The following is a 15,494-nucleotide window of genomic DNA, read 5'->3' as shown; positions in this document are numbered from 1 at the left end:
TCTAAGAGAACTATAATACTAAATGAACAGAAAAAAATAACTGTAAAATAATGATCGGTATCTTATAATTACTTTTAGGAACAGATTATTTTCTATTTTGGTTTAATCAAAGAGGACTGAGAAATCCTAAATGTTTGTGTTTCCAAGTTCACATAGCTCTCCCTCACCTTTCTTCCTCCGTCCCTCCGTCCCTCCGTCCCTCCGTCCCTCCGTCCCTCCGTCCCTCCTTCCCTCCCTCCCTCCCTCCCTCCCTCCCTCCCTTTTTCCCTTTTTTCCTAATCCTGAGACAAACACAAAATGATTCCATCACATGGTTAATGCAGTGGCATTGTCTCCTCTGTTCATTATAGGCTAAATAACTCATTGGAATTGTTTCTTTCTAAAACATATAAGTATTTAAAACCTGCGACATAAGTATATAACATGCACGAGACTGATATTCACTGTTGGTTCTTGCAGTGACTGCTCTAATGTCAACTGTTTCACAGAACACCAATTTAAATCCCAGGTTAAGATGAATGCAAACCCACTGCTCAGAGAAGACCTGGTTTTGTAGTGACACAGGTGATTCTGGCCCTGATGGAATGGGTTATTTGCTTCTTCTCTTTTGGTCCCCTGGGATTCCCAACTGGGTGGATCATAGGTTTATATGGCATGACTTTCTTTTCATACAACCATTCTGTTTCTTCTGACATGTTTGCAAATTGGCTGCATGGTGATGTGTTCCAGTGTCCTTCCCCCAAACAAGGCTGATTGGATTACCCTCTGTCTTTAAAATGTCTCATCTAAATCTCTTCTTTTATCATCCATGGGCATTGCATTTATTCCTATGGGTTCAGAGTCCATGGGACAAATTCAAAATACAGATTCAAATACAAAAAGAAGTAGCCCCTCTGTGTTCCTAGTTCTTCATATTTCCTTCTTTCACACCAAGAATATATTGGCTGCTTGCCTGGGCTATCATCTGGCCTGTGTGAGATGAATGCAAACTAATTCTAAATCATAGTCTAAGATAAACATTATTAAGAAGATAAATATGCTGGGGGGTGGGAGGAGGTGGAAATTACAGAGAAAACTAAAAACAAAAGAAAAATGAAATGTCACAATATATTCTGGGTGTTCTGAAAAGTTCTTATTCATTTAAATTAGCCATCTCCAATATGCCAACTGTCTTTTTTTTTCTGTGCTAAAACCCACAGCCTCCCACATGCTAGTCAAGCTCTCTACCACTCAGCTGTACTCCCAGCTTCTTATGCCAAGTATCCAATTAATAATCAAATAGCCCTTTCAGAGACATTGTTTTAGATAGCTTATGAGCAAGAAAAATCAGTAAGATACACTCTGAGCTATAGAGATGGGTGCCAAAGGAATAATAGGCTAGGGAAAGTAGCTAGAATGTCTCTAGAATCAGTGCAGAGGCTTCATTGAGAGGGTATTTTTGAGTGAATGAAAGGAAAGGGGGCAGAACCTGTGGCCACCTGGCAGAAGAGCCTTGTAGAATAGGAATCATCCAATGCCAAGGTCTTAGGAGAGAATGACTGGTGCTTTGTGGACCAGATGGCAAGAATTCGGGCAGGTAAGTGGTGACATTGATGGGGGACATGATATTGACTTTGAAAAGGATAACAATGTGCCCCATTTAACCTGTGATAGTGTGGGCCAACCCTGCGTAGCTGATCATAATAATTTGGATAATACATCATCTGGTGAACACCTAGCTAGCATGTTACTCTTTGGAGTTTTGAGTGTGTTATTAGAGATATGAGAGGGCATGCGTGGGAACTGGCAGGGAGAGGGTGAGCCATGACGGACTTTTTATCAGGGTTGTTTAGGCATCTGGGCGGCATGAAGCTCAGAGGCGGGGGTGAAAAGGATGGTCATTCTAGATCATGCAATGCAGCCAGATTTGAGTTGCTCCACTTGAGGCTGTGCAGCTGCTAGCAGTGAGAACGGAAGCATCTGTTCTCTTAGCCGGCTGTCTGGTGCCCTTGCACTTTTTGCAATGATGTTTCTCTTCATTTACAGCCAAGGTCAAAAAGAATGCCTTGCTGACTCTTCTTGAGTCCGTTGAGCTTCCTGCTCAATGCGACCACTCAGTTCCTTATTCCTCCTACTGTGAGAAATAGATATAAAATGTCACTTTTTCTGTTTCTCCTCTGTAAGAGCTCATTTTACCCACACCGACCATTCTGTCGATCCTTCCTGTGTCTACACATTGGTTTCTACGGCAGCTTCAGAATAATGAATTCCACATGTTCTGTACATACTTATTAACTCATGAATATTATGATATAAGTTAATAAGTTAGAATGGAGTCTAAGTACAGATGTGAATATGAATTTTATGCCTGCTTAAATAGGGCCATATGTATTCATGGGAATTAAATGGATTCCTACAGATCTAAATATATCCATGCAGAAAAAAATAATCTTCAGATTTTCCTGTATTTTATTTCCACTTGAATTTTGTTTCATCTTTGTAAGAATTATCCCTAGTTCTTGATCATTGCTTTCCTTGGTTAAAATGGATAACTGAAGCAGAGAATATTAAGTATTGATTATATACTGTTATCTAGTCAACAAGGACAGACTGAGACTGATATATATATATATATACATACATACATACATATATACACATATTTATTTGTGTGTGTGACTTAATACTGTTTAAAATATGTACTTGTTATATATACTTATGGGTTCTAAGAGGGATATTATAAACGTATAGCATTTCAAATGATTTGTGTGTTTGTGGTGAAGTGCTCCAATAATGAATTTAAAATTGTATTATCTTTTTGGCTCCCAAATTTTAGCAACTTTATCATTCAGCAGAAGTTGTTGGTCCTAAGCAAACCCTTGGTGTCTCTATGAAAACTGAAAACACACTGAAGTGTCTTCTAATGTATGCTAGAAGTTAAGGAGATCTATTTGAGTTACTGTCTGCTCCTTACGTATGCTTGTGGGCTTTTGAATGTCATGCTTTCTTCTGCCTGTACTCCATATGGTAGATAAAAGCTAGTGGAATATTTTGGGGGACCCTTTTACAGAATGGTGAAAGGTTAAGGAGCCCCCCACGTGGGCTATGTGGAGACCTTACCTCTTTCTTGTTGGATGTGAGAGAAAGGAGGCAGACCAGCTTCTGGTGCCCCTGCTTTGAGAAGCAAGAAATACCACAGTGGATTGTGACAGGTACAGGGAAAGAAGAAAGAGGTGCAAAAGAGCTTTTTAAAGATATTCAAAACTCCTCACCCCGCCTTCCTCAAAAGCCCAAACCTCTCAGAGCTCACACTGGCACTAAAGAGAGAAACAGCATCTACCCTGACTACAGTCATTCAAAGAAAACATGAAAACCAGCTTGATTTTATGGCCTTAGTCTAGATTGCTAACTTTTAACTTCATTTCAAAACAACAACAACAGCAAAACCTTATTTTCTTTACTTTGAATGAATCTTTTTCTGAATCTTTGAATGTTATGCATCAAATCTAAAATTCACACATGTAGACATCTTTGTTGTTGTTGGCCAATTTACACCCAGGGAACCGAAGGACTCTGTGCATGGAGATTCAGGTAAGGGTACCTGTGATCAATTGGATTTCTCACTTGAACTTTCAAATCCATCTTAAAAGTCACTTCTTAGTTAGTTATTTGAACTCTTGGTAGGATGTGGCAGAACAAATAATCCAAAATCATGGATAATCCAAAAATGTCATTTATATTTGGCTTTGGAATACACTACCAGATGTTACTCTCACAGATTTCCCTTCCTAATTAGGCCTCACTTAAAGGAGAAGTTAATTTCGTCTTCATTAGCTGTTTCCAAATCAGCAGGATAGGGCAAGAAAGAGGCCTAGGGCATGCTGGGTACTTGGGGGAAGCTGGCCCGGAGTGGAAAGTCAGTGGTAGATTGTGCACATGGAAGAAGATTCAAACGTGAGTAATCAAGATGATGGGCATACACACTGCAAATACTTCTGGGAACCCATCTTGAAGATTCTCAAGTTGCATTGACACTTTTGTTTATCATAAATTCAGAAGAATAAAAAAAATCCATAACAGGAATGAGGCAGAAAAACCGAAACTTTGCACAGGAAAATAGAGACACTGTAAGGTTAAGTGACCTCTCACAGAGTTTGATCTCTAAGTCAACAGTTCCTAAGAAACTGAAATTGATTAGTGAGCGATAAGAAGACCCCCCCTGTTTCCTTCTTATTGATGATTTGAATAATGAGGAAGCTAGAATTCTCATGGCCTAATTCACATTAAGAGAGCTAGGATAATGAAGCTGTGATTAAATGGCTATTAAACTATTTTTATCAAACAGAGATCAAGCGAGTGTGAGAATGTGGGGATGCAGAGTGTAATTGCAATGCTACAAGATGCAGAAAAAATTACTATCATGAGTAGGGCATGGTCTTTCCATAATAGGCTGCATTTAGAAACCTTTGGGAATGCCACATGCAGTTCTCCTCTGGGTTTCTCCCTCCAGGTGTACCTTAGCAACCCAGTCCTTCATCTTCTCCCTGATGGGGTGGATTTATTTGCTCTCTAGGGCATGTGGCTGGATAAGCTGACATTGCTGTGTGCCCAACCACCATGTTTTCTTTATCAGCTGAAAGATCCATTTTGCTCTTATGAGGAAAGCAAGACAGTCCAGTTCAGGCCTTGCATCTGGGATTTTAAATCTTCAGGTGACCTCAGGAGGCCACAGGAACATGGTCTACCATCTTTCATTGTGCTACTTGGATTATATCACACCCAGTGCACAAGCCACTTCAGAACACTGAAGTCTCACAGAGCAGCAATGAGACTCCAGAGTCTGTTGACTGTTCAGAACCATTATTTATTAATGATGAGGCATGGCTTCGGAATTGCTGCAGGTTCCAGATTTGGGGTTGTCAGTACAAACGCCAGTGTATTATCTGCCACAGGAAATTCTTTACACCTGGAGTGAGGTTTTGTTGCTGCGCCTCCTTTCTTCCTGGAGAGCCCTTGGAGAGCGGAGTTTTACAGACACACAGACCTTTATTTAGGTCAGAAGACTAGCAGCAGAACTGGACCATGTAAGGAGGGGCCAGGGTTGAAGCTGCCCACAGGACATGCCCTTGATGGCTGCAGAGCAGCTCCGGAGGTGCTTTTCTTTCTGCTGACCTGGGCTTTCCTATCTCTCTTCAGCTGCAAGGAATCGAATGGAGCTGGTGATGTCCACACACCTTGTGGTGATCAGCTCTTTCACTCTTGATCTTCTCAATCTGTTAGAGCTGTGGTTCTCACCCTTCCTAATGCTGTGACCTTCTATTACAGTGTCTCATGTTGTGATGACCCCCAACCACAGAATTATTTTCTTGCTCTTTCATAATCATACTTTTGCTACTGTTATGAGTCATAACGTAAATGTCTGCTATGCAGGATATATGTTATGGATCCCCAAAGGGGTCATGACCCACAGGCTGAGAACTACTGTTTTAGACAGTGCCAAGAGATGCTCCATCTTATAATATCATTCTTTCATGTGGCTGGAGAGGGGCGCAAAGGTGAAGGCTGTGAAAGTGTCCCGTTCAGTGTCACCTGGCTCACTCATGTGCTTCCATTCCCTGTCACATGTGAACAGACATGTATTCATAGGCTTCTGTGCTTCATCCGTGGTGACTTTGATTGATTTGCTCTGTAAATTGGGACCAGAGCAATAGTGGAAAGTGACATTAATTGTTTAAGAGAGTCCTCTTTGTCATATCCATTGTCTTCTCTGTGAGGATGACTTTTGAAACTCACCCAAAACTAATTGAAATTGCCACAGTGAGGGACAGCAGCCGCTCAATTTTACACTTAGGAAAAATGGTTGATCTTTGATGCAGAGGTATATCATTAGGTTCCCCTAATTAATGAAAAAAAGCAGAGTTTGAAATTATAACACCCATTCTTCCAAAATTCAGAACAAACATTACAAAATAAATGGTCACGGAGCACCTGGACATACAGGAATAGTAAACATACCCAATAACCATCTTTAATTGATGGTGTAAAAAGGCTGGTCTTATTTGTATGTACTGGTTGGATAGAGTAGTCTCCTCACCCATGTCTCAACCACGCACACATTTACTGTAGCAATATCCCATTCCAGAAGCCTTCCATTCTTACTGTGCTTTCAAGGGAGGAGAGTTTCAAAAGTTGGTGGGTTGATAAGATCTTGTAAATTAATTATGACATTATCAGGCTCCAATATTGCTGCCATTGTGTGCATATACATTCGCTTAGGCTTATTAAAGAAATTGGTGAAAACTAGTTAATTTAAGTGTTCTTTGTCATTTTGACTTGATTGAAATTACCAGAGTTTGTTTACCCAACGGATAGAGCTGAGGCGCTATTGTATCCTGTGATTGAAAGCAAATAGCAGCGTGTAGTCTCTCTGGAAAGCCAAATACAAAATTTAAATCAGGGTAAACAAAATTACTCATTTATTGGTAAACACTCTTACCAATTTTTCTTGAGTTCTTTTTTTGACGTCAGTGAATTGAACCTTTTTGAAAATGAGATAGGCATTTATGAAAAGTGTTCAATTTAATGAAATTGTGCACATATATTTGGGTACATGTATGTATTTGAGAGGTCCTCAAAGATTGTTTTATTAGAATTATAGTCATTTATAGTAATGCAAATCTCGTTAATTTGATAAGATTTACAGTGGTGTATTTTATTTAAATATACTTTTATTGAGAAAAGTTTGATGACTTACATTTAATTTTGGTTTATTTTTGGTATATGGTGGTAATTAGAATTTAGGAGTACAAAAAATTGAGTCATTAGAATTTTTTGATACTAGATTATGGTATAAATCAGAAAATGGAAAATATTTTACTATTTCTCTTATTGGGAGTAGATGGAAGGACACAGAAGCATTGGGAACTGAGGGTTGGTTGGTTTGTTGTTGTGCAGTTTAGATTGTGAGGAACGTTTAGTTGATGGAAGTAAGTGTGCCCTCTGAAAGGGATGGATTGCAAGCTTCTGGTTGAGTTTCTCTTCTTCATTAGAACTTAAAACTCAATCCATTTGTCACATTGCAATGTGTCTATAGCCTCAAACCCGGGTACAGTAGGAAGATGCCATATGCAAGTGTTAAAGAGTTTTTTAAATGCCCACAGAGAATAAAATGATTCTTCCTGGCCTCTTGAACCTAAAACAAACAAACAAACAAATAAACAAACAAAAGCCAAGCTTGTAATTTGACTCCTAGATAGAGCGTGACCAGTAATGAGGGAAAACATTTTTTTTCTCGTGAAAATAGAATGTCTACATGATAAGGCCCTGCCTAATTTCTCTAGTAATACAATTTGATTTTCTGATTAGCTGTCTTTTTCTGTGATTCTTGTAATTTTGTCAGGTCAATTAACCGAAGTTCAATGCTAGTGAGAAAGGAAGGGTGGGTATTGCCAGCTTTATTAGATGTCAGCAGCTTAGGTGCATTTTGTAATATAATTTTGTGGAATAATTTAGCTATATTGTTAATGTCATAGCATACAGAACTTGACAAAAGAAAAAGAATGTTGGAAACAGGTCAAATTGGATAAACAATGTAGAATTTTAAAAGAAAGAATAGAAAATGATGTGCACAGTCTCTGTGGGTGCCAATAAATGCTGTTAATGAATTATTCTGAGTAACCAGGGAGTATCTATTCCACGTGCCCAGTGCTGGGGTTGATTGATTACATGCATAGACAAGAACTTACTTTTATCTTAACAGATATAGATATTACAGGTTTTATACAGAGAACCAAGACTAATATTATCCTTTATATAATTTGTTCATATCATTCATAGACTGTTTACCTTTGGACTAAAGGGAAGAGTTCGATCTTTTTTCTTCCATGTTTAGTCCTTACCATGACATTGCCAAGATTAAGGCATTCAGTAATATCCGTGGAAGGTACAGGATGATGTTAGTTTGTGTGAGCATCAATGAAAATGAGTTTAGGCAGAAGGACAGAAGGTTGGAATACACCACAGAAGCAAAGCCCCTACTGGAAACCATACTATGCTGAAGTTATATCTTTGGCACCAGAGATGAGTTTAGTTAAGATACAATGCAAAGGGAAGTTCCCCTTAGCAACTGATTTCATAACAAGGAGCCCAGGCATTTCAGAGCACAAGTCAGAAGAACTGATATTCAAACTAAAGGAGTTAAGAAAAAGAGTAGTAGTTTTGCTGTGAAAGGTCCCAAGTTTGGGTTTTGGAGACAAGAGAGCCATTATATGGTACAAGTATCCAGTGGGCAGAGATTTATGACTTAAGTTGGGAGGGATGTCAGGAAGAGAAATAAATGATTTTGGAGTGAGCAGTGATGAGATTGTAACTGAAATCACAAAAGTGTGTAGATTCCCTTTGCGTCGTTCAAGTTTCTGATGGTGTTCAAGGAAAACATTGTCTAAATATTTGGGGTGGCATAGTGAGTGGGAGATCTAAGAACTGTGTATGAAGATTAGATGAGATTTCTTATGTGAGAGGCAGAAGATGCAAGGATGTGTAAAAGACTGTTAACACAACAGAAGATGCAGGAGTACTAAGGACTGACCTAGCAGATTGCTAAACCAGACAGCTCCAAGATCAGTAAATGTATTTGGTAATCATATGATTTAGACTAAAAATGGTTTAGGAGTTTGTGGAAGACATAATTTTTGTGTTCTGGCATGGGCATCGAGAATATCACATACAGTTTCCTCAACCCACCCGGACATGTTCAGCCTTCTAATTAATCCTGGTGCCTGCCTCCTCATGTCAACTCACTCATGTCGTCTGTATTTTTTTTTCACTGCTTCTGCAGAAGATAGATGAAGAGAATGAGGCAAACTTGCTAGCAGTTCTCACAGAGACACTGGACAGTCTCCCTGTGGATGAAGACGGATTGCCCTCATTTGATGCCCTGACAGATGGAGACGTGACCACTGACAACGAGGCCAGTCCTTCCTCCATGCCTGACGGCACCCCTCCACCTCAGGAGGCAGAAGAGCCGTCTCTAGTAAGAACCCTTCCTACTGTCTAAACAGTGGTCAGAGTTGCCACTGACTGACCAGTGCATGGCTCTGTAGGAATAATCAGGTTTGGGTTTTTAATTCAGACTCAAATGAAAAGAAATTTACCCGTCAGCCTAGATTTTCCAATTCTGTAATTCCCTACTAAAAGTGTTGATAAGGTATTTCTTATGTGGCATAATGGAAGTTGTTTATGACAACAATCTTTTACTCTTATTATGCGTGTGATCGTTTCTCTAAGAATTATTCAAGTTCATGATAAAAGCCTTAAGAGAAGAGCAAGATCTAGAAAAAAAAGACTAAACATTTACCTGTGGTTTTTAAGACCTTATCATATCAAAATAACTGAATGTTTTTAATTTAAAATTTAAGATGGATATGTCATTGCATTTTATGATTTTTAAAGATGTCTTTATTTCTATGACTTTTAAATTAAAATATAATTTTATCAATTTTCCCCTTCTCTATCATTTTTCCATTCTCTCCTTGGTACCTCCCTATTAACCCTCCCATGATCCCTGCTCTCAAATTAATAGCCTCTTTTTCTTTAATTATTATTGTTATACATACACACATATATATCCACATATATGTGCACATATGCAAATCTGACCTGCCAGGTCTATTTTTATTGTTTATGTATATGGCTTCGACATACGCAACAATTTTGGTGGTTGCATAGTATTTTTTTGTATGGAGATGCTTTGATTTATTAGGCAATCTAGTACCAGTGAGGTGTTTAGTTTTTTCTTTCCATGTTTTTGCTGTTACAGATTATATAATAATGTTTACATTTCTTTGCATATGATTCTAAAAATAGAATTGCAAGTCAGGCAGTATGCTGTAGCTTAAGACTTTAGATCAGCATTTCTTAAGAAGATGGGAAAATAATAGCTTATCTGCAGCCCAAGTTTCTGAAATTTGTGGTAGGCAACGGAGAATAAATCCATTGGCCATGAGGAGTGACGTTTCTTTTCAACTAAATGCTTGACCAGAATTTTATTAGTTCTGAGTGCCATTTGCCTCCCCATCTATGATAGCCATTTGTCATTTGCTATAAATCTCATGGGAGAGCAGTGCTGTGTAAATTATGGAACACCATTGTTCTAACATTAATAAAATACTCCGGCATGCTATTTGGAGGTTGATTCTCCCAAATTGTTAAGTCTGAAGGAACTCTACATGAACATATGGAGATCTGCTTGCTTCCTCTTTGTAGTCTAAGACTTCTGCTCTTCAGGAGAATATTACATGTGGAAATCACTCCTCACTCTCCATGCCTACCATGTGTCACTGGGTCTCGGTCTAGTATCCTAATTCCTCAGCAAGGATTTGCATCTACACAGTTTGTTCAGCTGGGAAGTGTTGTGGAGGTAAAGGCATCCTGCATGGATAGGATTCAAGGGCAGGGAGGCTCTTGAGAGTCCTTGAATAAAGAAATTAGGGTCGTGAAATAAGTGATAAACCTAGGCATTGTAGGGCAAACGGATGACCCAGCTGCTTAGGAGGCTAGGGAGGAGTGAGTCTTTGCATAAGGAGGCTCTTACTCAAAAAGCAAAGATGCAAGCCCCAACAGCAAATGCTTGTCTTGTGCTGTGACCAACATGTAGGCTGTTGAACAGCACCCTGTTTACAAAGCCTTTCTTTATTCACACCAGTGCTAGCCACTGCTCTAATCCACATATTTTTAATTCATCAGCTTATATATTTAGTTATGAAATATGGTTCAGAAATGTTTTTATTGATGATCATGCGAATTTGATAGAAGAAAAGGAGAAAGATGTAGTATCTAACCTCTGCCCCCAAAGTGTTAGTGGGCAAGGCAGCCTTCTTTACCCCAGATAGTTTTGCTTTCGGAATCATTTTAGGGAAGATTGCACCATTATTCTACATAAACAGTCATTTAAAAATTGAGGGTAACAATGCCAAGTCTCAAATAAACGGTAAGGGAATATTTTCCGAGGTAGCACTGTAATGATAAAATCTTTTCTTACTTTTAATAAAGCTGTTTCCTTTACCATTCTTGTGCTAAAGTGTGGTATAGTTAAAGAGACATTCAATTGCTTTTTGTCAACTTTCAGTTACCAGTCTGAAGTTCAGAAGCTGTATAACGTTTCCTGCTTTTCCTTCCCTGGCATGTCTAGCTTAAGAAGCTCTTACTGGCACCAGCCAATACTCAGCTGTGCTACAATGAATGCAGCGGTCTTAGCACTCAGAACCATGCGAACCATAACCACAGGATCAGAACAAGCCCTGCAGTTGTTAAGGTGCGTGTGCAAACCTTTTAAAACAGAGCAAAAAGCAAGGGGGTGGGGATGGCACAAATCCGTGGAACGAAGGGACATAAAGTTTGCAGGTGTTCATTCAGCCAGGATCCGGCAGCTGACCCTAGAGGGAAGCAGACCAGAAGTGTGTCTTGTCTCCAAACACTGGAGCTTGGGGGATCTTAGGAAGAGTTCCCTTAGGCATTGTTTTTTTCTGATGATCGGAATGTGTAATTCCTTTCCCACTTGATTAATGCATGCAGTGGTCTGTACAACGGCACGATTTACTGGTAGGCTGGTAGTTGTGGTCTGTGGACGGCTTTAAGATGCAGGATGGCTGTTTTTGCCAGCTGTTTAACCTGACAAAGATGGTTTCGAATTCCCTGCAAAAGATCCGTCTCTGCCATTAATTGGAGAAAATGCTGGCAATGACATAATTCAGTTAGCGGGCTGTATTAAACAATGTTTGTCTTGCCATTCGCTGTGAGCGAAAGCGGAGCGTTAAGGGGTACTTAAGAGAGTTGTGAATACTGGGCCTCAGCAATCAGCGGTAAATTAAGGTTTAAAGCAGCTTTCTTTCTTTTTTTTTTTTTCTTTCCTCACAGTAAAGGCGCTGTAGGGTCTTGTTAGTTACATGTTGCTGAGTAGGAACATCGGGATGTAGGAGAAATGAAATAAAAAGCTGCATAAATGGCATTTAGGAATTTTAAATGTAATTTTCTTCCTTGTTCTGCAAACAATTATTCACAGCTCATAGATCCAGTACACTTAGACTGAGCACTTCACCGAAAATCTCATCTCTTCAGAAAACCTATATCCATTCTGATAAGGTTCACTTCACTAATTTTAGCTTTCTTTATGCCTTGTTTTTAAGACCGAGAATTCATGGGGCAATAAAGCAAAGAGCATTTGTCAACAGCAAAAGCCACAAAGACGTCCCTGCTCAGAGCTTCTCAAGTATCTGACCACAAGCGATGACCCTCCTCACACCAAACCCACAGAGAACAGGAACAGCAGCAGAGACAAATGCGCCTCCAAAAAGAAGTCCCATACACAACCGCAGTCGCAACTTGCTCAAGGTAATGCCAGACCAGCAACAACCAGCAGCCAGCAGGGGCGCTGACTGCCCCTGAGAAGCCTGAGCAAGTGGACCCTGCGCTTGCTCCCGTCTGTGTCTGTCTGGGACAAAAGGGGTGGGGGAGTGGGCTGGGATCTTCTGTGGACACAGCTTGAACGTATCGTATTTGGCAGATAGCGTGAGTAATACACTCTGAAGACACCTGCATTGTTAAACTAGGTGGAGGGGGGCCGCAGGGATTACAACACCTTTGAGGTTTATACGCATCTGGATTACTGAGATCATTGACGGTTATGTTCGGTCGCTTGCCAATTCTTCGCAGGGCTCTTTAATTTTCCCTTTCCAGTCATGGAAAAAATGAGGCGCTGGAGATTTCTTCTGTCTACCTTGGGAAGCAGTAAACAGCATTTACGCAGTCTTTCTGCTTAAGTACATTCTTGGTTTACTTTTTAAGACCACCTGCTATGCTCACAGATTTTAACTTTGCATGTTAGGACTTGGAAATTCCTGATTTCCTCCACCCTTCTTATTTTAAAAATACTACCTAGATTAAACAAAACATCTGGGTGATCTTTATTCGTCCCATATGTAGCCAGGAGGGTGATGCCTTGCAAGGCAGATTCGGATGATTTGGGGAAAATCTCTCTTGGCCCAGAAACAGTTTTCTCTTTCAGCTCTCCTCTTTCCAATTGTGGTAGTCCGGGATGCAGAAAGAGGGTTTTTTTCTGAAAATAATCATTGCTTTAAAAGTGCCAACTTCTGCTTCCTACCTGGATTCCTATCCTAGACACAGGCATGTTCTGTAGTAGCTACAAACATCCCTACTTTGTGTTTCTGGCTCCCTAAATTACAGCTGCAGGGTGGTAGTCCCTGTCTGGTGTGAGCCAGGATCCTTTCATACAACAGGTATTGTTGTTGTTGCTGCTGATTTTAATAGGCATTTCTTTCTCGGGATGTGTAATCCCTCTGTCTTCCTACCTTAGAAGACTCTTAGGAACTTTCCTGTTTTAAGTTGGCTCTCCATTAGGGTTTTGTTGTTGCTGTTTGTTTGATTTTCTTTTTGTTCTCTTTGCTGGATGTATCCCACTTGCTATCAACCTGTGTCTGTCACTTTGTGAAGATGAATTGAACTCCACACGCCCAATTCCCTTCCAGCTCCCTTGGCCAGGATTGGCCCCTAGTCCCAAGCTCTATCATTGCTGTGTTGGTTTTGTTTTATCAGGGGGACTGATGATGTTGATGACCTAGGAAAAGGAGCTCACTGAGCTTGGTGTAGCTAGAGAGTGAAGAATCCACGGGGTTCCTTCTGATCAGCTCCCAGCCATACATTCATCTGGCAAGGAACTGAAAGTCTCCAGCTCTTTGAAATCCTGTGTTAAGGAATCTGGCCAATTAGCCTATCATTTAAAGTTCTCTCAATGTCTCTTGTTTCTTTGTTTCTTCCTCCCTCCCTCCCTTCTTCCCTCCCTCCCTCCCCCCTTCCCTCCCTTCCTCTCCTTCTCCTCCGCCCCCTTGTATTCTCTCCCTAGAGTTTGAGACTTTCTTAAAGTTCATTTACCTTTAAATATTACCATAAACTTTTACAAACCATGGCATTGAACAATTAAATAGTTCCCAGAAAAATGGATTCTCTGAGGGGAACCAGGTATATGAAGAATTGTTTTTTAAAGTATAAATCTGTGATAAGGTCTAAAATGTTCATCCCAGAACAAATCCAGCTGAATTAAAAGAAAAGAAATTCCATAGTTATTAGAAGCCTTGGGAAATGACCCCTAGCCTATGATTAATAACCAATAGGTGCTTACCCTTTAAGATTGTTTAAGTTTTTCAAATTAAAAAGTTGAAGTCGTATGAACAGTCAGAGACTATTTGGAGGAGGACAGGGAGGTGACTTTCTTCCTGCGCTGGTATGTTCCTGACTGGGCTTTTGTTCTGTTCTTCCTTACATGGTGGCACTATGCACTTTTTGCTTCCTTAGAATAATTGCCTAGTCTACGGTATGTGCTCGGGTCTCATTCTTTCATTCACTCACACACATCTTTATTCAAAAATAGCATCTACATGAAGAGTAACTGTAAGGACCCTAGCAGTCTGTGGTCACATAGTCCTTGAACAGCACCGGTGAAGTTCCCTACAAATGAAATCAATAGTGCTTGTGAGAGAGTACCCGTGAGCCCACGTGCAGTCACGGGTTCAAGTCTGAGGTCGACTGGAGGACTGCACCCTGCATAGGCCTCTCATTTTCTGCTTGACTCTGCTGGTGTTCAGCATGGCTGGGGCCGGGGTTCTCTCCCTCTGTTGCTCTTGGGATTCCCTGTATCTAGCTATCGGAATTTTGGAGACATTTGCGTGAGAGTTTAACATGGCCTGTGGTAGATCCCCGTTTCTGATTTTCAATGTGCATTTATTGTGTGATTTATCTCACTGTTCCTAATCGGGTAGTATTGTCTATAGAACCTGCGTAAATTATCCTGGCTATTAGCAAAATACCATAAAAGTGAGTAAAATTTGTTCATAAATTTATTCTTTGTGAAAGGCTGATTAAATTAGGCATACTCAAAAATTAATGTACAATCAGCTCATCTAGCGGTATATATGTAAAAGCCAATTAATCAATGTACCTAATTTGTAGAAGACAGCATGAGCTTCAAATTTCTGGATACACTTTGGATAGATGACATACTTATTATTCAATTGTTTCAAAACTAAATTCTAATCTACAAATTAAGTATGTAAATACTATTTTTCACATAAAGTACCTTATCCCGGACTAATTTAGACATAAATAATATTTTTACATTTCAAAGAATCCTAATTATTAGGGTTGGTTAACTTCCTTTAAAGTGTGTTGAATTCAATTCCTTTTGATAATAAGAGGAAGGGAACATCTTAGTGTCCAACTCTGCCAAGATTTGGTTTTATGGCCCTGTAGGCATCACTTAGCGTCTCTGGGCCTTAGAGTTTTCAACCATAAAGTAGGAAACTCTTCCAGAGACCATTTTCGTTTCAACACTATGATTTTCATTATACATAGTTATATATTATACAATAGTTACCTATTGACTTTCTGAAAGTAATTAGCAAAAAAGGACAAAATCTTACACACATCCATAGCTGTAGATAAACATA

At 39.7% G+C, this 15,494-nt stretch overlaps 1 protein-coding gene across 1 annotated transcript in view; it reads left to right on the top strand.

Moving 5' to 3' along the window:
- Ppargc1a (PPARG coactivator 1 alpha) overlaps positions 1–15,494 on the top strand; it is a 94,154-nt gene that overhangs the window by 43,733 nt on the left and 34,927 nt on the right. The window contains exons 3-5 of the mRNA XM_050149625.1: positions 8,816–9,010; positions 11,168–11,290; positions 12,162–12,366. Coding sequence (XP_050005582.1) covers positions 8,816–9,010; positions 11,168–11,290; positions 12,162–12,366 — 523 coding nt within the window. The remainder of the gene's footprint in view (positions 1–8,815; positions 9,011–11,167; positions 11,291–12,161; positions 12,367–15,494) is intronic.

Source organism: Alexandromys fortis, unplaced genomic scaffold (assembly GCF_014885135.2).
Source record: "Alexandromys fortis isolate MF-2015 unplaced genomic scaffold, M_Fortis_MF-2015_v1.1 scaffold_0, whole genome shotgun sequence".
Lineage (NCBI taxonomy): Eukaryota > Metazoa > Chordata > Mammalia > Rodentia > Cricetidae > Alexandromys > Alexandromys fortis.
The sequence above is the reverse complement of the archived record's forward strand: the minus strand, read 5'-3'. Positions and strand labels throughout refer to the sequence as shown.